This window comes from Mixophyes fleayi, chromosome 1 (genome assembly GCF_038048845.1).
Source record: "Mixophyes fleayi isolate aMixFle1 chromosome 1, aMixFle1.hap1, whole genome shotgun sequence".
NCBI classification, from domain to species: Eukaryota; Metazoa; Chordata; class Amphibia; order Anura; family Limnodynastidae; genus Mixophyes; species Mixophyes fleayi.
In genome coordinates this window covers 381,586,226-381,608,365 of record NC_134402.1, presented here as the reverse complement: position 1 = coordinate 381,608,365, position 22,140 = coordinate 381,586,226, and the positions used below count along the sequence as shown (strand labels likewise).

The following is a 22,140-nucleotide window of genomic DNA, read 5'->3' as shown; positions in this document are numbered from 1 at the left end:
ACCTAGATCAGTAAATCCCCTTATGGTCCTATCAGGCTCTGAGGAAGAGGGGGAAATTTATTCGGATCCTGACCAATTACACCTATTGGAACAGGAAGACAATCCCAAAAGCCAATTTGTTAAGGATTTGGTTTTAGCGGTTAGACAGGCGTTGGACCTCCCAGAGCCGGAGGATCTTACCCCCAGAGACAGAAGTCTCTTCAAGAAGGTTAAGAGAAAGGCCAGCCATTTTCCCCCTTCTGCTGAGCTTAGGGTTATTGCTGAAGGGGCATGGAAGCAGCCTGAAAGAAGGTTTTCTATTCCTAGGAGGTTCTCCTCCCTGTATCCATTACAGGAGGAAGAGGTGGTTCGCTGGGAGACTATTCCCAAGGTAGATATCCCTATTGCCCGCTTGGCAAAGCATACCTTACTCCCAGCTCCTGGTTCAGCGTCCCTTCCGGACGCCAATGACCGCAAGGTTGAATCCCAGCTTAAATCCATTTTTGCGGCCGCGGGTTCTTCTTTCAGACCTACATTTGCCTCAGCTTGGGTGGCTAGAGCCATGGAAGCATGCGCAGACCAGCTGGCAGAGGCCTTACAGGACTCCAAACTTCTTCCCCTAGCTCTGCATTTGAAGGAGGCTTCGGGGTACCTTTATGAGGCAGCCCAGAACTCAGCGGCGGTTTCCTCTTCCATTCAGGCGGCCTCTATTTCAGCAAGAAGGACGCTATGGCTGAAATCCTGGGAAGGTGATGCGGAATCAAAAAGGTCCGTTGAAACTATTCCGTTTTCTGCAGCAGGTTTGTTTGGCCCGGAATTAGATACCCTTATTTCACAGGCAACGGGGGGCAAAAGCACTTCCTTGCCATTATATTCTTACAGGAGCCGCAACCCACGGGGCAGCTCTTTCCGTCAGCCCTTTCGGGGGACCTCCTCTCATAGGGGACAGTCTTTTAGAGGCAGACAATCTAATTCTCGAGGCTCCTCTACTAGGGGGAGATTCCCGTTTGCATCTAAGCGCCAGGCCTCCAAGACCCAGGAGAAGCCTGCGTCCTGATGACCACCCTGTACCACAGGGGGTGCCAGTGGGGGGACGTCTGTCTCTGTTTTGGGAACAGTGGGCAGCGTCTTCCCAAGATCCTTGGATCCGGGGAATTATTTCAGAAGGGTACAGGATAGACCTGTTGGGCCCGGCTCCACAGCGTTACTTCCAGACCCCGCTACCCCGAGATCCATTAAGAAGACAGGCTATACAGGATTGTGTTGCCTCTCTTCTGCTTCAGAAGGTCATCTGCAGAGTTCCAGATTGCCAGAAAGGTCGGGGTTTCTATTCCAACCTGTTCCTAGTCAAGAAGCCGGACGGCTCCTTTCGTCCCATCCTAAACTTAAAGGGCCTCAATGTTCACTTAAGGGTGGACAGATTTCGGATGGAATCTCTGAGGTCAGTGATAAACGGCCTAGAGAAGGATCAGTATATGGCGTACATAGATATAAAGGACGCCTACCTCCACGTTCCCATTTGGATCCACCATCAGTCCCTTCTCAGATTCTCGGTGGGATCATTCCACTACCAGTTTCGGGCCCTCCCCTTCAGCCTCTCAACAGCGCCAAGGGTCTTCACGAAGATTATGTCAATAATGGCAGCATGTCTTCACCTGCAGGGAGTTCAGGTCGTTCCTTATTTGAACGACCTACTCATCAAGGCTTCCTCAGAGAATTGCCTGCTTCATCACTTATCCCTCACCCAGGCGGTCCTCGAGGGCCACGGTTGGCTAATAAATTCAAAGAAATCCCAGATGGTTCGGTGTCAGCGTATGGTTTTCCTGGGACTCATCATGGACACCAGCAAACAAAGAGTGTTTCTCCCAGTAGAGAAGATCAGCTCTATTCAGACTGTAACTACTCAGGTTTTGTCTTCCTCCAGCCCCTCAATGCATTTATGCATGAGGCTACTCGGAAAGATGGTGGCCTCCTTCGAGACCATTCCCTTCGGTCAAGCCCATTCTCGATGTTTCCAGTGGGATCTATTGTCGAAGTGGTCAGGATCACACCTACACCTGGAACTTCAGAAGATCTCCCTATCTCCGAGGGCGAGAGAATCTCTTCAGTGGTGGCTGTTTTAGGATCACCTGAAAGTGGGCAGATCCTTCGCTTTATGGTCGTGGATCATAGCCACGACGGACGCCAGCCTAAAAGGTTGGGGGGCGGTAATCCTGCACCTCCGACTCCAAGGACGTTGGTCGGTTCAGGAATCAGCCCTATCAATAAATGTATTAGAATTGAAGGCCATTCTCTTGGCCCTCAGGGGAGCACAGTCCCTTCTTCAGGGCCACCCGGTCAGAATTCAGTCCGACAATGCCACGGCCGTGGCATATGTCAACAGGCAAGGAGGAACCAGGAGTGCAGCTGCCATGGATATTGCAGCTCAAATCTTAGTTTGGGCAGAGCAATATGTTCCGGCAATATCAGCAGTCTTCATTCCAGGAATAGAAAACTGGGAGGCGGACTATCTAAGTCGAATCCAGATGACGCCGGGGGAGTGGTCACTCCACCCGGAGGTCTTCCATTCCCTGGTTCAGAAGTGGGGTCTTCCGGACATAGATCTCATGGCCTCCAGGCACAACAGGAAAGTTCCAAGGTTTTGCGCAAGGGCAAGAGATCCCCTAGCGGTGGCAGTGGATGTCATGACTATGTCATGGGAGTTCAGGATGGGATACCTGTGTCCTCCAATTCCCATGCTTCCTCGCGTCCTCAAACGAGTAAAGCAGGGCGGTCCGCCAGTAATACTAGTAGCTCCCTCTTGGCCGCGCCGAGTGTGGTACGCAGACATATTGTCTATGGCGGAAGGACCAGGAATCCACCTTCCGTATCGAGACGACCTTCTTCTGCAGGGTCCATTCCAGCACCAGAGTTTACCTCAGCTCAGTTTAACGGCATGGCTGTTGAAGCCAGCCTCTGGAGGTCTAGAGGTTTTTCTTCCAGTGTAGTTAACACTATGATGTTAGCTAGGAAACCTGTTTCATCTCGCATCTATCACAGGATTTGGAAGGCCTACATTAGGTGGTGCGAAAACAGGACATGCAATTCGTCCGCTTTTCGTATTCCTCGCTTGTTAGCTTTTCTTCAGGAGGGCCTGGAAGCAGGTCTCGGATTAGGTTCCCTAAAGGTACAGGTATCGGCACTTTCAGTATTTTTTCATATGAAATTAGCTGATTTGCCAGATATTAGAACTTTTCTCCAGGGAGTCTTGCACATACAGCCTCCTTATGTACCTCCTACAGCTCCATGGGATCTCAACATGGTACTGGATATGCTCAAGGGGCCTCCATTTGAGCCTTTAAGCGAGTCAGATTTAAAGTGGTTAACCTGGAAGGTCCTCTTTCTTTTGGCTATTGCATCAGCTCGTAGGGTTTCTGAATTAGGAGCCTTGTCCTGTCGAGAACCTTATTTGGTTTTCCACGAGGACAGAGCGGTGTTAAGGACCCTTCCTTCTTTTGTCCCTAAAGTAGTGTCGGCTTTCCATTTTAACCAGGAAATTGTAGTTCCGGTTTTCTCATCTTCTTCTCATTCAGATAAATAATCTATGGATAAGTTAGATGTTGTTAGGGCTCTCCACATTTATGTCAAAAGAACTTCCCAGATTAGACGCACTGACTCTCTGTTTGTCCTTTATGATGCTAATAAGAGAGGCTGGCCAGCCTCAAAACAATCCATCGCAAGATGGATTACGTCTACCATCAGACAAGCATATATAAAGGCTAACCGTCCTGTGCCGGAGAGACTTGCAGCCCATTCCACCAGATCGGTAGGGGCTTCGTGGGCAGCAAGGAATGGAGTTTCTGCAGACCAGCTTTGCAGGGCAGTCATCTGGTCCTCTGTCCACACCTTTACAAAATTTTATCAGTTTAATGTTTTTGCATCAGCTGATGCAGATTTCGCTCGTAGTGCTTTACGAGCGGGATTTTCAGAGTAGTCCCACCCTTAGGGGGCTGCTTTAGAACGTCCCCATGGTAAGCAGTGTCCCCCAGACCGGATGAAAGAGAAAAGAGGATTTATGTACTTACGTTAAATCCGTTTCTCAGATTCCATCTGGGGGACACTGCGATCCCTCCCTTCTGTTTTTCTTCTGTGTGCTCTTGTTTGACTGCCCTTTTTATCCTTGGGCTTTTTAAAACTAACTGAACAGGAAGAGGCAGGGGGATTGTAGAGGGGAGGGGTCTGTCAGCAGTACTAAAGTTTAACTAGTTAGGTGCCAACTTCCAAGCTCCCCTCCACAACCCATGGTAAGCAGTGTCCCCCAGACGGAATCAGAGAAACGGATTTAACGTAAGTACATAAATCCTCTTATTTGTAGCAGCGGGTTCTTCCTTTAGACTCACTTTTGCTTCAGCTTGGCAGAGGCCTTACAGGACTCAGAATTGATTACCCTAGCTTTACATTTGAAAGAGGCATCGGGGTACATTTATGAGGCGGCTCAGAGCACAGCATCTGTGTCCTCCTCTATTCAGGCTGCGTCAGTTTCAGCTAGAAGAACGTTATGGCTGAAATCCTGGGAAGGGGATTCAGAATCAAAGAAATCCATGGAATCCATTCCTTTTTCAGCAGCAGGTCTGTTCGGCCCGGATTTAGATAATATGATTTCACAGGCAACGGGGGGGCAAAAGCACCTCTTTGCCGGTACTCTCCGGTAGAGGTCGGGCCCCACGGTTAAGCTCCTTTCGTCAGTCCTTTTGGGGAACCTCTTTGCCCAGGGGACAGTCGTTTAAAGGTAGACAACCGAATTCTTGAGGCTCGTCTGTCAGAGGCAGGTCCTCGTTTGCAGCTAGGCGCCAGGCCTCCAAGACTCAGGAGAAGCCTGCGTCCTGACTGCCACTCTATTCTCCAAGAGGTGGCGCCGGTGGGGGCAAGTCTGTCTTTTTCAGGAACAGTGGGCAGTGTCATCCCAAGACCCTTGGATTCGTGGCATTATATCAAGAGGGTACATGATAGATCTGCTGGGGCCAATACCACATCGCTTCTTTGTAACCCCGCTACCCCGGCAATGCAGGCCTGTGTCACACCTCTTCTTTCGCAAATAGTCATTTGCAGGATCCCAGACAACCAGAAAAGGAAAGGTTTTTATTCAAATCTTTTTCTGATCAAGAAGCCGGACGGGTCCTTTCGACCCATTTTAAACCTAAAGAGCCTCAATGTGCACTTACGAGTGGACAAATTTCGAATGGAGTCCCTGAGGTCAGTGATAAACGGCCTAGAGAAGGATGAGTTTATGGCGTCCATAGATATAAAAGACTCATACCTCCACGTTCCCATTTGGAGCAATCATCAGTCTCTCCTGAGGTTCACAGTGGGGAACTCCCACTATCAGTTTCGGGCTCTTCCCTTCCGCCTCTCCACAGCTCCAAGGGTCTTCACGAAGATCATGTCGGTGATGGCAGTGTGTCTTCACCTAAAGGGAGTTCAGGTCGTTCCTTATTTAGACGATCTACTCATCAAATCCTCCTCAGAGATTTGCTTACGTCAGCGCTTATCACTCACCATAGCGGTTCTCGAGAGCCATGGGTGGCTGATAAACGTAAAGAAATCCCAGGTGGTTCCGTGTCAACGCATCCTAGGGCTCATCATGGATACCAGTCGGCAGAAGGTGTTCCTGCCTACGGAGAAGATCAGTTCAATCTGGACTATAACAACTCCGGTCTTGTCCTCTCCCAATCCCTCAATTCATTTGTGCATGCGGCTGCTTGGGAAGATGGTGGCCTCCTTCGAAACGATCCCCTTCGGTCGGGCTCATTCTCGATGCTTCCAGTGGGATCTGTTAACAAAATGGTCAGGATCCCACCTACGTTTGGCTCTCCAGAGGATCTCGCTGTCTATGGGGGCGAGAGGATCGCTCCAGTGGTGGCTGAATCAGGATCACATGTCAGTGGCCAGGTCTTTCGCTCCATGGTCATGGATCATAGCCACAACAGACCCTAGCCTGAGAGGTTGGGGGGCGGTAATCCTGCACCTCTGGCTCCAGGGACTTTGGTCTGTTCAGGAATCAGCCTTATCAATAAACACGTTGGAGTTGAAGGCAATTCTTTTAGCTCTTCGGGGGGCCCAGACCCTCCTTCAGGGCCACCCAGTCAGAGTTCATTTCGACAATGCCACGGCTGTGGCATATGTCAACAGGCAGGGAGGAACCAGGAGTGCAGCTGCAATGCGAATTGCAGCTCAGATTTTTGCTTGGGCAGAACAGTATGTTCCAGCAATTTCGGCAGTATTCATACCAGGAATAAAGAACTGGGAGGCCAATTACCTAAGTCGAAATCCAATGATGCCGGGGGAGTGGTCACTACATCCGGAAGTATTTCAGTCTCTAGTTCAGAGATGGGGTCTTCCGGATATAGATCTCATGGCTCCAGACACAACAAAAAAGTTCACAGGTTTTGCGCAAGGGCAAGAGACCCCTTAGCGGTAGCGGTGGATGTATTGACTATGTCATGGGAATTCAGGTTGGGATACCTGTTTCCCCCGATTCCCATGCTTCCTCGCATGCTCAGACGAGTGAGGAAAGGCGGTCTGCCGGTAATTCTAATAGCTCCCTCATGGCCGCGTCGAGTGTGGTACGTGGATATAATCTCCATGGCGGAAGGACAAGGATATCGTCTTCCGTCACGAGACGACCTTCTTCTTCAAGGTCCCTTTCGTCACCAGAATTTACCTCGGCTCAGTTTAACGACAAGGCTGTTGAAGCCAGCCTCTGGAGGGCTATGGGTTTCTCCCCCAGTCTAGTGAACACTATGCTGCGAGCTCGAAAGCCGGTTTCGGCTCGCATCTATCATCGTATTTGGCGAGCCTATATCAGATGGTGCGAAAATAAGTCCTGTCACAAGTCTTCTTTTCGCCTCCCTCGCTTATTGGCTTTTCTTCAGGATGGGCTGGAAGCAGGGCTCCGTTTAGGTTCCTTAAGAGTTTAGGTATCAACTCTTTCAGTCTTTTTTCACCTGAAGTTAGCGGATTTGCCAGACGTCAAGACCTTTCTTCAGGGACTCTTGCATATTCAGCCTCCCTATGTTCCGCCCACAGCACCATGGGATCTTATCCTGGTACTGGATATGCTTAAAGGGCCTCCTCTTGAGCCATTACATGTGGCAGGTATTAGGTGTTTGACCTGGAAGGTCGTCTTTCTTTTGGCAATTGCATCGGCAGGTAGGGTGTCGAAATTGGGAGCTCTGTCTTGCCGGGAACCGTATCTGTTTTTTCACGAGGACAGAGCGGTATTGAGAACACTCCCTTTGTTCCAAAAGTATTGTCGGCTTTCCATTTGAATCAGGAAATTGTGGTTCCGGTCCTTTCATCAACTTCTCATTCTGATCAGCAGTCTATGGAAAAGTTAGATGTGGTTAGGGCTCTCTGTATTTATGTCAAAAGAACTTCTCAGATTAGACGTACCGATTCTCTGTTTTTTCTTTATGATTCTAACAAAAGAGGTTGGCCAGCCTCAAAACAGTCCATTGCGAGATGGATTACGGCAACCATTAAGCAGGCTTACATAAGGGCTAACCGTCCTGTGCCGGAGAGACTTACGGCTCATTCCACCAGATCGGTAGGGGCGTCGTGGGCAGCGAGAAATGGGGCTTCTGCCGACCAGCTTTGCAGGGCAGCCACCTGGTCTTCTGTCCACACATTTACCAAATTCTATCAATTTAATGTATTTGCAACCACGGATGCAAATTTCGCTCGTAGTGCTCTACGAGCGGGGCTTTCAGAGCGGTCCCACCCTTAGGGGGCTGCTTTAGATGGTAAGCAGTGTCCCCCAGACTGGATAAAAGAGAAAAGAGGATTTATGTACTTACATTAAATCCGTTTCTCTGATTCCATCTGGGGGACACTGCGATCCCACCCTTCTGCTTTCCCTCTGTGTGCTCTTGGTTGATTGGCCTTTTCTCCTTGGGGCTTTTTAATTAACTGACAGGAAGAGGAAGAGGCAGGGGGATTTTAGAGGGGAGGGGTCTGTCAGCAGTGCTAAAGATTAACTAGCTAGGTGCCAACTCCAGTGCTCCCCTCCACAACCCATGGTAAGCAGTGTCCCCCAGACGGAATCAGAGAAACGGATTTAACGTAAGTACATAAATCCTCTTATTTCTGTGTAAAACTTGGACATGTGTCTCTGAAAGGGAAGACATTCCAGCTTAATACAACACTGTGTACATTATCAGGGTACAGATACAAATAACCTTGTCAGAAATAGTGTATATTATGAGAATCTAGGATCTAGGGGTTATATCAAGGAACTATTGGCCAGCAGATAACTGCCTTATTTTACCATATTTTAAAAGGTACATTTACATTTGCTAGGTAGTCCCCACGAAAAGGATATGGAAATATAGGTCTAATGTGGTATTACCAATTTGCGTTCAAGACTCTAAAATTGGTGAAAAATAAAAGGAAAAGTACTCATGGGACTAGTAGTGATTGGCATATAGCATTGGCTATAGTTCGGACACAGTCTTGGGTAGAAGTTAAAGGTGAGCTCGACAGTACTCTGTCTGGCAAGTCGGATGCACAGGGGACGGTCTGTCTCTAGAGTCCAGTCAATAAGGAGAGTCCAATCTTGCTGCACTTGCGGCATCACTAATGTTAAGGGAAGCTACTAAATTCAGAAATGGAGAGACAATCTGGGACATCCATATGTGGAAGATTTAGGTGAGAGAATAAATGAAGGGGGTGTGTGTAAGGTAGGGGAGTGGCCATCCTATTTAACCATAAAGTGAAAAGTGTACCCTCACCGGTACATGACCTACCTGGTCCTGGTAGGGTTTGTACTTTTGGATTCGAGAGCTCTGTGTACCATATTCATCTTAATCTCTCTACCAGAGTGCCCCAGGATGGTATTGAAGAATCAATGTACTGTGTCTGTTTCAGCTCTCCATGGTCTTTTTCCTCAGGGAGCTCTCTGATACAGACATTGTTGCTTTAACTTTTTATTTTGCAGATTGAATTGTGAGATATTAAAGAGTAAAGGAGGAGGGGTTACTCCTCACCTCCTGCAAGGCTTGAATAGTCTGTTTCAGATTGTTCCCTCTCAGTCACTCTATCCCTTTCACAATTAAGGTGTTTTCTCACCTCTTTTATATAATTGCAATGGGCATTTCAGTCTGAAAAGTGGCAGAACATTTGCTCTGGTAGGCAGTTACCTGACGCATTTTAAAATATCCATCTCTACTCCAGTGTCCCCAGGCCAGCTAATCTGTTAGACAGGCTGCTTATTTGAGAGGGAGACCTACAAAATTGTCTGGGTGTATCCAACATAAGATATCAGAGACAGCTATGTTTCTCAGCTGTATTCTTAGGCCAGGTGTATCCGGAAGCTTTTCTGAGCTTGGTGCAGTAGTAGCCAATTCCCTCTAAGTTATGGGGGCCATAGCAGCATGAGAGTACCTGCCCCGCACTATCTGGGATAGCGCCTCAGGTCTGCGGCAGCATCCTTATTCAAGTATTGACCAATTCTGCCCCCTCCATGGTTATCAAGGGACTACTTTCTTTTAGAGCAGACCTGGCCAACCTGTGGCTCTTCAGGTGTTGTGTAACTACAAGCACCAAGCATTGTAGTTCCACAAAACCTGGAGAGCCACAGGTTGGCCTGGCTAGAGTCTCTAATGTCAGCAGCAGGTAAGGTGAGACTCTTGAAATAAAGGAACAGACCAGGAACTAACAGTAAATGCATCCTCAAACCAGCATGTCATGTCACTCCAACAAAATCAGTGTATTAATAAGCTATACAAATGACATGCAAGCCATATGTGCACAATATAATAATGAGAAATAACAAGTTAATATCAGGGACAGCATAAGATGTCTTTTAGACAAGATTCCCTACCAATCCTAAATAAGGATTTTTTTATATAGCAGTTGTGTGGAAATTGCATCTCTGTTTTGCAAACATTAAAGTCTCACTTGTGGCCTAGTGCTGGCCCAAAAAATTTGGAACTTTCAGATTACATGAATTCATACAGTTTTTTAAATATTTTAATGTACTTTTAATTACAATATTGTTATTGTGCACAAATAATAAGCATGATTGGTGAAACAGTATCCACCATATAAACAGGTGTGTCGACAACTTTTCATTGCACCAAGTTTACTTTCAGACCTGGTAATTAGCCAGGTGGAAGTGTTCTTTACAACACCTGTAGTATATCCTGAACCACAATGGTCTTGTGCACGAGACTACACTCCTCTATTAATGTAAAAAAATCCATCCTTGTTTGAAATGTAGTATTATGAGTTTTTGAATGATGTTTAAATATATCCTGTATCTTTAAAATAAGGGCCCCTTTTTTGCTCTAAGACTCGTAGCTCCTGCTATCTGTGTAGGTATCCAGAAAGGATATAAATGAATAAATATAATTTATATTGCAATATGTAACTCTTTCCTCTTTCTTATTTTCTGAAAGGTATCAGGTATTCATGCTGCACTCAAACATGCAAACAGCAGACCAGAAAAAGGTCCTGAAGACTCCTCCAGCTGGTATTCGAAAAATTGTAAGTGCAGAACTTTATGAACTATAAATCTTCTTGGGATTTAGATAGGAGAGGATGAATGAGTGATAACATTCATTTGTTTTGCAGATACTTTCCACAAACATTGCAGAAACCAGTATCACAGTAAATGATGTTGTGTTTGTCATTGACTCTGGCAAAGTGAAGGAGGTAAACTTTGTATGGAAACATATATTTGTTGCACTAGATGTATAGAAATGGGTTATATTTTGCAGTAAAATACATTCATGGACGTTTGATATTTCAGCTTTTATTAAAGGTATATCGTTGTATTCTTATAACAGATCACAATGGCCTACTGGTTTATACACCACAAACACTGTTATCCAAACATGTTATTCTGTAACAGTGCTGACTACCACGACCACAGCAGATCTAGTGATAGGCGCTAGACAATGAGCACAGCCCGGTACTAGAGGGGGGATAAAAATAGCAGTCATAGCATAATCTTCATTAAAATGGAGAGCACAGCTATGGCTGCGCTCCCTCGAGGGGGGGGGGGGGGGGGGAATGGAGTCTGCTGGCCACAGACTTCCTGTTCCGTTGTGATGATGATTGGAAGGGACGGTCTCTCCCTCCCCCTTTCCTCTTGGCATGCTTCCTTGGCGAAGACGCCATTTACAAGACACCGTATATCGGTCTCTCTCCTGCTGTACTCCTCCTTACAGGTCAGGTTTTTAACGCTCTGCTCATACTTTCCCTGTGTGGTATATAATATGTAAGTGTATTGAGTAAGCCTGCAAATATATTTGTGAAGGGTGTATATAATAGTGACCAGCCAGTTTTGCTGGGCTCCTGCACATAGATATATGGTTTATAACATATACATATACCAGTGTGCAGCGTATGAGGGAGATTTCAGAGAGCAGTGGCTGCCTGTGTCTGTGACGGCAGTTGTGAAAGAACCAGCTTGCCGCTTGGCTTCGCTGCCTGACTATGTCTATAGCAGAACTCATGTGGGTAATGTCTCACTGTGAGGTAGATGATTGTTCCAACTCTATTTCTTCACCACACAGTCCAAGCTCTCAGTTTCATACCCCCCAATTGTGGTGTGTCCCAAGCGGAGTCTGCATTAGCGCAATCTGTCACTGTCTGCCCAGGGTTTAGCTAAGGCCTCTTCCTCACTGGAGTGCCTCCTTAGCACACCCCATAGGATGACGAGTAAACGTCATGTTCCACAGGCGGCTCAGGCATTAGAGTCCACTTTTGATTTCTCTTCAGATGAAGAAGGCAAATTACCAAGGGACTCCAGGGAGGAGGACTCAGGTAGCGTGGAGTATTCATCCACCACCCAGGGCATGGATTACCTGCTTTTAATAGTTTGCCAGACTTAAGGTTTTGCGGACCCATATATCTCAGATTCAGCTAGGTTCTCCCTCTTCAAGAGGCTGCAGATAGAATTTTCAGAGCTTGCATGTCTACAGCCTAGTCATTGGCCGAACAGTTAGTAAAGGGTGCGTGACGACATCCCACGAGCTGAGTTACTTGTACTGGCAGATCAAATTATAGAGCCGTCTGAATTTCTGGGTGAGGTATCCTTGGATGCCATCTCTGTCGCATTCAAGCTCTCAGCGCTTGTTATAGCGTCAAGGCGATCCTTATTGCTTTGCTCTTGGTCCGTGGATGCTGATTCCAAGCCGACCAATGAGGTATTACCCTTTGATGAAGTAACCCTCTTTGGATCCCAAGTAGATCAGCTTATCCAGAAGGCCACTGGAGCAGAAAAGCCCTCTTTTGCCAGTTAACCAAGCCAGACCTAATTATCCAAGATTTTGGTCCTTTCTCTCCTTCACTAGATCTCGGGGGGGCCTCCGGCAAGGAGACAGTCTGCTTCCACTAGGGGTGGTTTCCTTCAGGGCAGCAGGCTTCCCACTCCTGGGATCCCAAGGCCGCTAGAGTCTGCTAAAGCATGACTGGAGTTCCAGCGGCAAAAATGTGGTGGGAGCCCGTCTCCTTTGGTTTCAGGAGCCATGGTTGGAATCATCCCCCGATGACTAATTTCGAGGGTTTGTCACTCAGGGATATATTATCGATCTGCTCCATTTCACACTTCGCTGATTCTTCACCAAGGGGGCCTTCCAGCTTGCGGCCTTCTGTGCAAAGCACTCTGGCTGGTAAATGTATTAAGTGCTGTTTTTTTCTAACTTGCCGCTATTTGGCGAGTTTGCAGTGAAAATTTAAATCAGCAATGGCCTTAAAGGCAAAACAGTGCCTTTAAAGCTATTTCCGCTTTAAATTTTCACTACAGGGTCTCTGAATAGCGGCAAGTTGGAAAAAATCGGCACTTTCATCTACCCCCAGGAGTCCATCCAGAAACATTTGGAATCATTCAATGGGATTTGGGGTTTTACTTCAATGTCTTTCTTGTTCCAAAGCCAGATGGCACCTTCCGGCCCATACTAAACGGGTTTGAGTCCTTTGCTTCAGGATGTAGTCACTGTGGTCCGTCATCGCAGGCATGAAACCGGGAGAGTTCCTTGGATATAAAAGATGCTTACCCCCGTGTTCCCATATGGCAGGGGCATCAGTGTCTCCTCCGGTTTGCTGTCCACGACGCCCATTACTAATTCAGGATGTTACTCTTTGGCCTGGCTACTGCCCCAATGGTTTTCATGAAGGTGATAGTGGTCATGGCGGGTCTTCTCCGCTCCCAGGGGGTAACAGTTGACACTTGGACGACTTACTGTTGAAGGCTCCATCCTATCCAATCCTGATCCGTCTGCTTCATTTCACAATTTCCTTCCTGGAAGCAAATGGTTGGATCATCAACCTGCCAAAGTCCTCCTTAACACCAGCTCATAGGATGCACTTTTTGGGCCTCGACTTCGACACCAAGCGCCATTTAGTGTTTCTCCCGGAGGATAAGGTCCTCTCTATCCGGTCCAACACCATAACCCTCTTGACAAGACTGGAAGTGTCTGTTCGCTGCATAAAGTTGTTGGGCACCATGGTCTCTGTGTTCGAGGCAGTTCCCTTTGCATAATTCCACTCACGGATGTTCTAGGCGGAAATGGTTGAAATCTTCTCTTCATCTGGACAAGCAGATCATCATATTGTATGCAACAGTGCGCCAGTCCCTCACATGTTTGCTGGATCGGTCACATCTCACTTTGGGTCGTTCCCTCCAGGTATGGGAGTGGACATTGGTGAGCACAGACGCCAGTTTGTCAGGCTGGGGAGCAGTCATTAGATCTCTCTGAGGGTCCATGGCCATGAAGGAGACGTCCATTATTATGTTTCGGCAGAACGTCCGGTGATATCGGCACTCTTCATCCCAGGCCTATTATCTCAGTGGCAACAGTCCATCCAGGAGATTGGTCCCTTTTCAGGGACGTGTTCGACCTTGGTTCAGCGCTGTGGTCAGCTAGATAATAGATCTCACAACGTCCCTGCTGAACTTCAAGGTTCCTCTAATCTGAAACCTTGAAGTTCAGGGATCCTGCCGAAAGGTTTGTCAATGCCATGATGATTGCATGGTGCTATCATCTGCTGCACCACATTCCCCCGCTTCCCATGCTTCCGCAGATGTTCAAGAAAATGAAGAGAGAACAAGTGGCGGCTATACTAGTGGCTCCAGACTGGCCCTGTTTGGCATGGTACTCGTACCTTCTGAGGATGGCCATAGGTCCTCCCTTCCGGCTGCCTCTCCATCCCGACCTTGTGCAAGGACCTCTTCGTGGCCACCCGTTAAGTCAGCTCGATCGTGAAAACCATGATCAAGGTCAGGAAACCTTCTTTTGCTGGAAATTACTATCGGGTGTGGAAGGCATATGTGTGAGGGGCTACATTTCCACACTTCTCGATTGAACCTTTCCAGGTTGTTTTCCTTCCTTCAGGCTGGACTTGACAAAAGTCTGTGCTTATCCTCCTTGAAGCTGCAGGTCTCAGCACTGTCAGTCTTCTTCCAGCACAAGTTGGCTGGTCGACGAGATGTTAAGACCATCCTGCAGGGGTTCTTCATGCTCAACCCCCCTTTGTACACCCAATTGAGCCATGGGACCTTAATTTTGTACTCCGGGCCCTTCTTAAGGAGCCATTTGAACCTTTGGAGTTGGCGGATCTTCATTACTTCACCTGACAGGTAGTCTTTTCTTACTGGCTGTTTCTTCAGTGAGCCAAGTTACTGAGTTGGGGGCGTTATGTTGTGCTCCCCCCTTTCTGGTGTTTCATCCGGACCTGGCTGTGCTTCACACTAAGCCCTTTTTTGTCACAAAAGTGGTCTCCTGTTTTCCCAAAACCACTGATTTGTTTGTGCTGTATGATGTGCAGAAGCGGGGTTGGCCGGCTTCTCAGCTGTATTTGGCTAGATAGATCACTTCCACTATAAGAATGGCCTATGTTCAATTGGCTAGGCCAGTGCCAGGGGGCTTGACTGCTCATTTGACCAGGGCTTGTTGGTGCTTCCTGGCTGAAAAGGTGTGCTGGGCTGCTATGTGGTCATCTATGCAGATTTTGTGCAATTCTATAGATAGCAGGGCTTTGCATCTCCGGATGCTAGCTTTGATTGCAAGGTTTTGCGTTTAGCCGTTTCAGAGCAATCCCTCCCTTAGGGACAGCTTTGGAATGTCCCCAATGTTTCGCAGTGTCCACAATCGGGCAACAGAGAAAATAGGATTGTTGTACTCACCGTAAAATCCCTTTGTCCATTGGGGGACACTGCGCACCCACCCTTGCTCTGTTGTATTCTGGTTGCCTGTTTTTTTGTTCTGGTTGACATAGTTAGGCCCTCTTTTGGGCTTTGTTATTAAAAAATAATTGAGGAGTGTCTTCATATGGGAGGGGCAGGGTTGGGATGGAGTTACACCCATTGACTCCAGGACCACCTACTATACCTTAATGTTTCGCAGTGTCCACCAGTGTACTAAGAGAAAGGGATTTTACGGTGAGTACAAAAATCCTATTTTCTTGCATAAATGCCACTGGCTGAAACAACAATGTTTTTTTTCAGTTTTACTCTGTTCATGAAACAATAGGTCGCTGTATTATCACAAATGAGCTGATAGGTTATGGTTTACACCTTGGGTGAGTAGAGCAGGGAAGTTCTCCAAGTGCTGTGCAGGATTTTGTAGAGACCCACGAAACCTATAAAGATGGCAATCCAAGTCAATAAAGCACAGGGAAACATTCATTCAAAACATTAATTTTATATTTGTGGTTCACTGACTACTCACACTCACAACTTTTTTTTGTATTGTCTTAGTGTCCTAAACATTTTAAGAACACTTACAATAATGTGTGTGCACTAACTTCAGACAAGAATAGGTAGATTAAATCACATAATAATATGCAGACAAAAATAAAACCGTTTGTGATGCAGTTGCTTGTTTTTTTTTTCATTTCTTTTGTAGAAATCTTTTGATGCTCTGAACCATGTTACTATGCTTAAAATGGTTTGGATTTCTAAAGCCAGTGCAATTCAAAGGAAAGGAAGGTAATTTTTTTTAATGTTCACTTTGTACTCTAATTCACAATATGTTTAAGGAATATACTGAGCCATATATGTGTGGTATAATAAACATCTGAATGGGTACACATAGACTAATGGCCGAATGGCACCTCTATTCTAGAACAAAATTGCACAATGTTGTAAAATATATAGAAAGATGAAATTCTAAATCACATTTTGTATTTTTAACGCTCTGCTCATACTTTCCCTGTGTGGTATATAATATGTAAGTGTATTGAGTAAGCCTGTTAATATGTAAGTGTATTGAGTAAGCCTGCAAATATATTTGTGAAGGGTGTATATAATAGTGACCAGCCAGTTTTGCTGGGCTCCTGCACATAGATATATGGTTTATAACATATACATATACCAGTGTGCAGCGTATGAGGGAGAGTTCCGAGAGCAGTGGCTGCCTGTGTCTGTGACGGCAGTTGTGAAAGAACCAGCTTGCCGCTTGGCTTCGCTGCCTGACTATGTCTATAGCAGAACTCATGTGGGTATATAGTAAATATATAGAAAGATGAAATTCTAAATCACATTTTGTATTTATTGGGTTTTCATTATAAAAATGTGTTCAGAGCAAAGTACTTATTTAACCCAAGTCAAATGTAATACATAATTTCTCTTCTCATCCAAGAGAGTCTGCAGTTTATGGCTTACAAAGCCCCAAAGGATAGGGTAAACTGAAGCACACAAGGGGCAACAGAAAACTCATACTCCAAACAACATTCAGAAACGTAACCAATGCGCGGTGGGAACATGGTGTTCCCAGATGGAATCTGAGAAATGGATTTGACAAGTTCAAAAATCCTTTTTTTCGTAGTCCATTGTGAAGCCAGGTCATTTTTTAAACATTTAAACTTGCTTTATCAAATATAACAACATCAGTTATAAGGGGTTTTGTAGTCTTCTCAGTATTATCTTATTAATCTGTTGATTCCTGCCCGCCATAGATGTATTCTGGGCAGAACTGCATTATATTGCTAACCACAGAGTATTTAGAGGGACTGCAAGTGGTGGTCGTATACTGCAGAGTCTCAGCTCTTCATAAAGAGATCCGTGAACCATTATTAACTTGCTGAATAAATGATATATTTGCAGTGTCATCCAAAGTCTATCTATTATGATATACTCTATCTAATGGAATATAAAAGTAAAACAAAAGTTGGAAATGGGGGAAAAAACATATTCACTTTTAAATATTGTAACTTTTGTAATAAACATCAGCACATATTGGGTATCAAAATAAACATGTCTAGAGACATACTTTGAGAAGGGTTACATGAAATAACATGAATACAAACATGAGACTCTACTTTTTTACTATGCCTAGTATTGTCTCTAGTACTGTGTAAATATTAATACTATTTAAAATTGCTGCCAAAAGATATTCCTATCTTTTATGAAATGGTAAATAAAATTTATTTGGGTAGCTTAAAAAAGATAAATGATGTTCTCCTCTAAACCGCACCTAGTAAAAATGCTGATATTGGTCTGGTCGTTAACCTACAAAACACTCCTAATAATTAAAGGGTTAAAACCATAAAACTACTGCAGACGTTTTCCAGGCTGTATTCAAGTGCAGTAACTGACTGAATATGAGAGCTATGTAACACTGTGTGACGCCATTCGCTTTTGTTTCATTCATGCATCTGAGAATACATAGAAATTCACCGACACTTTTACACCCAAGGGTGTGCTGTATTCTGAATGTAAGCAAATCCTTCAGAATTATAGATTTTGCTTGTAATGTATAGCATTACAATCCTATCTACTTTATCAGTATTGACTGCAGTTTTATTGCATAGTCATTCATCCTTCACCTTGTAAAAATGAGATTGGTGGTACATGCTCTGATCAGATTTGTCTGTTGATGCTTTGCAGGGCTGGTCGCTGCAGACCTGGCGTCTGTTTCCGTCTGTTCAGCAGGCTGCGTTTTCAGAATATGTTGGAGTTTCAGACCCCGGAACTACTACGAATGCCTCTACATGTAAGGGTTAACCTTCCATTGGCAGTGAATAGATTATGTCTCATAAAGAAGTCCCTACATTGATCTCCAGTATTCTTTTTTTGGATTGCAAAGCTACATACACAAGCATCAAAATATATTTCTGCCATTGTAGAGTAATTTGTTTCTCTTTGTATACACAGGAACTCTGCTTGCATACAAAATTGTTAGCACCAATAAACTGCCCTATTGCGGATTTTCTAATGAAGGCCCCAGAACCCCCGCCAGCCTTAATTGTTCGAAATGCGGTACAGATGCTGAAGGTAAGCAGTAGAGCAGGTAACTGGTTTTATTTTAATTAGTACTCTGCAGGAATCCTGCAAATGAGGGGTTGGGGGAAGACAAAAAATAATTAATTTTCAGTTTACTCTTTATACTAAAATTTTATTCTATGTAAACGCATATAACTTGTCTTTGTTTACCTGCAAGCTTGCAAACAAGCAAACACTTTATACAGTCTGTTATCTTATTTAGGATCCTATTTAAAGTTTTAACAATGCATAATGTCACTGAGAAACTGAGATATTTTTTTTTTAATGATACCAAAGATTAACTTCTTATCATTATAGTTATGTAGAAGACTTAGAGGGGTTGACTAGTTTTTGGACAACCTCCCTTCATATTATATACTGCCCCCATAGTACGCACATAGCATCCTCCTCCACCAATACCTAAATAGGAATGCAGAGGATTAAATCCGTTCAGCCCTTATTCCATGTTATTGGTGAGAACTGTGACCTCACCCTGGTTTTCGCAGTTACACCCAATGCGCAGTGCTCCCAGCCCTTTTTTTCGAAAGAGTGGCGATTTTTCTGACTTCTAGCTAATTTTTTCTAGCCCACATTTTTCTACTGTGTTGTCTATTTCGTATTGTGATTGACTGTCCAAACTGACAGTCAATGAAGGGCCATAGATGGATATGGTCGCAGGGCAGGTCAAAACAAAGGCTTGTGGGAAAGTTGAGAACCACTTTGCCTTTATCATGTTTGCCAGTGTCTGCTACTTTCTGTACACATCCTATCTATACATTAAATTAATAGAAATTAAAAAAGAAAATGGGCAAAGCCCGAATATGTAGAACCTTTAGCCATAGCAGGATTTGAATGACCTAGAAAGAACTGGTTTAACCCCTTTATAAATACTAATTTGTGTCTGTCTGTGCTAAGTGTCAGAGGTGCTTTGTGTTTACAGACAATCGACGCCATGGACACCTGGGAGGATCTGACAGAACTTGGTTACCATTTAGCTGACTTGCCAGTAGAACCTCACCTTGGCAAAATGGTGCTGTGTGCTGTTGTTTTGAAGTGCTTAGACCCTATCCTAACCATAGCCTGCACTTTAGCATATCGAGATCCCTTTGTCTTACCAACTCAGGCCTCCCAAAAGCGTGCAGCCATGTTGTGTAGAAAGCGATTCACAGCGGGAACGTTTAGTGATCACATGGCTTTACTCAGGGCATTCCAGGTAAGGAATTATAATCATCCTGAAAAGTATGTTCTTATTGTTGTCTTTTGTGTATGTCATATCACAATACATGTGTTATATATAATATAACTTTGTAATAGAAGTGATCCTTTTGCACCTATATTGCAGGCTTGGCAGAAGGCTCGAAGTGATGGCTGGGAAAGAGCATTCTGCGAGAAAAATTTTCTTTCTCAGGCAACAATGGAAATTATCATTGGAATGAGAACACAGCTTCTCGGCCAACTCAGGGCTTCAGGTATGTATCTTGGCACTGTGTAATGATAAAGATACCGATTTCACCACATTGAGTGTTTGCCTGTTTGTTTCTCTGTAGGGTTTGTTAGGGCTCGTGGAGGTGGAGACATAAGAGATGTGAATACAAACTCTGAGAATTGGGCTGTAGTGAAAGCTGCTCTAGTTGCTGGCATGTATCCAAACTTGATACACGCGGACAGAGAGAATATGGTTCTCACCAGTCCAAAGGAAAAACGTGTACGTTTCCATCCTTCTTCAGTCCTGAGCCAACCACAGTTTAAAAAGGTAAAGTCAATCATGAAAAGGGTGCAAGTTGATTATGCTGGTTACACCTGTGACAATAGTGCTCTTCTCAGGACCAGCCAGACTACCCAGCACTGTCTTACAGGAGTCCTCTAACTGTGTGATGCTATCATATCAATGTGCTCCAGAATCTCTAAAGAATGTTTCCTGCACATTAGTTTATCCATGTCACTAAATCAGGCTGTTGTGAGGCCTAATCAGTACTACTAAGATCTACCAAATAAAGTGACCACTGAGTATATGTATTGTAAACTCTTCAAAATTGTTATGGAAAATCTAAAATAACAAACATTTCTTAATGCACAATTTAATCAAATTATGAATGCCCATGTACCACGACTAGTTGATCTTATACAGATAGATACCTACACTCACAATCAAGCAGAACCTTACCTTATCAGTGGCTCTTACCTCCATTCAAATAATGCTGGTAGGAACCTGGCTATTTAAAAACACTTATGGATTAATGGGTTTGATTCTGGGCCAAATTTTGATCTGCAGATCTGCACATTCTAATTCATTATATGTATGGAAAGTTATACACGGCTGGCTTATAAGAAAATACAAACCAGAGTGTAGGAGAACACTTTAAGTACTAAGTACACATAATGGGAACTAAATGTATTCCAAACTATTGCTATGTAATATATATGTAATGATATCTTTAGTAAAAATGTAGGCTTACTTGCCTTACTGTTAATGTAGAAAATCCTGCTATCCAGACAGCATAGGAGAATGTTCTGATGCCTCTTTAGGTAGCTTACTGCCCCTTCCAGGGAACTGTAGAATAGAATAATTAGTAGGATTTATCTGTGTATATATCATACCATGAGTAAATATGAATATATTTCATTTGTTTTTATCTGGGCAGATCCCCCCTGAGAATGGGCAAGCTGCCGCTATCCAAGCACTGGTCACAGACTGGCTGATCTATGACGAGATGACTCGAGCACATAGAATTGCTAATATTAGGTGCTGCTCGGTGGTTACACCTGTCACAATAGTGCTCTTCTCAGGACCGGCCAGACTACCCAGTCATGCTCTACAGGAGTCCTCTAACTTCCGAGGTATGGAATTCATCATGGTTTTCTTCTTATTGATTCATGAATGTGACCCAGGTTTTGCATGGTGTGAAGTATAATTGTATGGAAAAAAAGTTGGAAAGAATTGTAGTTTGTTATATCATAATTATGGCAAAACAAATGAAAAATAAGGGTTGGAGAGGTTTCCACAAATAGCCATATTTTCAGGGCCAAAAGGAAAATTCTTAAAACCACTGCAGCACACTGGCATATAAACTACATATACCAGTCCGGAAAATTACCATCTATTCCAATAGAAGAAACATGTACTGCCCAGTTGCCAATAGTGTACTGCACTGGTTCATTGCAGTACCAAGTTATCAGAAATGGAGGGTACCGCAAAAACCCATTGTTAGACTTTCTTGCACTGCTGGACTGACCATTATTATAGCCAATCACAGTTTTTAAATTGTACTGAAAATTGTGGCCAATGATTTATTTTGTACAGTAAAGCTTTATAGGACATATAGAAATGAAGTGTTTTGAAAGGATTGTATGTAGAAGATAAGCAGGGGACCAAGAGTGAGTGTGTTTGGGCATGGATAGCCTGTGGGTTGCAGCCTGGCCCAACCCACACTTGGGAAGATAATTGATTAGTGTGTGTAAGGATCTCTCCTTGTACAGCCAAACCAAAATATAGGCTATTGTTATTCAGTATGGATTTTTTTTTGTATGTTTAAGCATATGGCTTAACAGTCAAGTGTAGTAGGCTGGTCAATAATATTTTCTATTACTAATTATTACTATTTTCTCATCTACTAGTAGCATGCACACAACCTCTGGACTAAGAGCAACACTGATAAAATCGGCACAGAAAGAAATCAATGCAAAAATCAAGTACATGTGTACAATGTTTTTTAAATTGCGTTTAAGTGCTTTTTTTGGCTTTGGGATTTTCGCCCGGGAGTGATACCAGAGATGTAAATGGCCACTGTACAAAAAACAATGCAAAATACTGCTTTACTGCACTTTATTTGAATTGTAATTCTGATAACCACAGAGGATGGTCTCAAAAATGTGACAAAATATGCGCAAGTTTCCTGGGCTGACATCATCATACA

General features: G+C 44.4%; 1 protein-coding gene across 4 annotated transcripts in view; it reads left to right on the top strand.

Moving 5' to 3' along the window:
- The window catches only part of YTHDC2 (YTH N6-methyladenosine RNA binding protein C2), a 100,098-nt gene that overhangs the window by 55,339 nt on the left and 22,619 nt on the right, over positions 1-22,140 (top strand). For all 4 annotated transcript variants that reach the window (XM_075179678.1, XM_075179670.1, XM_075179686.1 and 1 more), the window contains exons 16-24: positions 10,416-10,503; positions 10,591-10,671; positions 15,870-15,952; positions 17,852-17,957; positions 18,119-18,238; positions 19,167-19,439; positions 19,569-19,695; positions 19,774-19,979; positions 20,869-21,064. In XM_075179678.1, the coding sequence (XP_075035779.1) occupies positions 10,416-10,503; positions 10,591-10,671; positions 15,870-15,952; positions 17,852-17,957; positions 18,119-18,238; positions 19,167-19,439; positions 19,569-19,695; positions 19,774-19,979; positions 20,869-21,064 (1,280 nt within the window). The remainder of the gene's footprint in view (positions 1-10,415; positions 10,504-10,590; positions 10,672-15,869; positions 15,953-17,851; positions 17,958-18,118; positions 18,239-19,166; positions 19,440-19,568; positions 19,696-19,773; positions 19,980-20,868; positions 21,065-22,140) is intronic.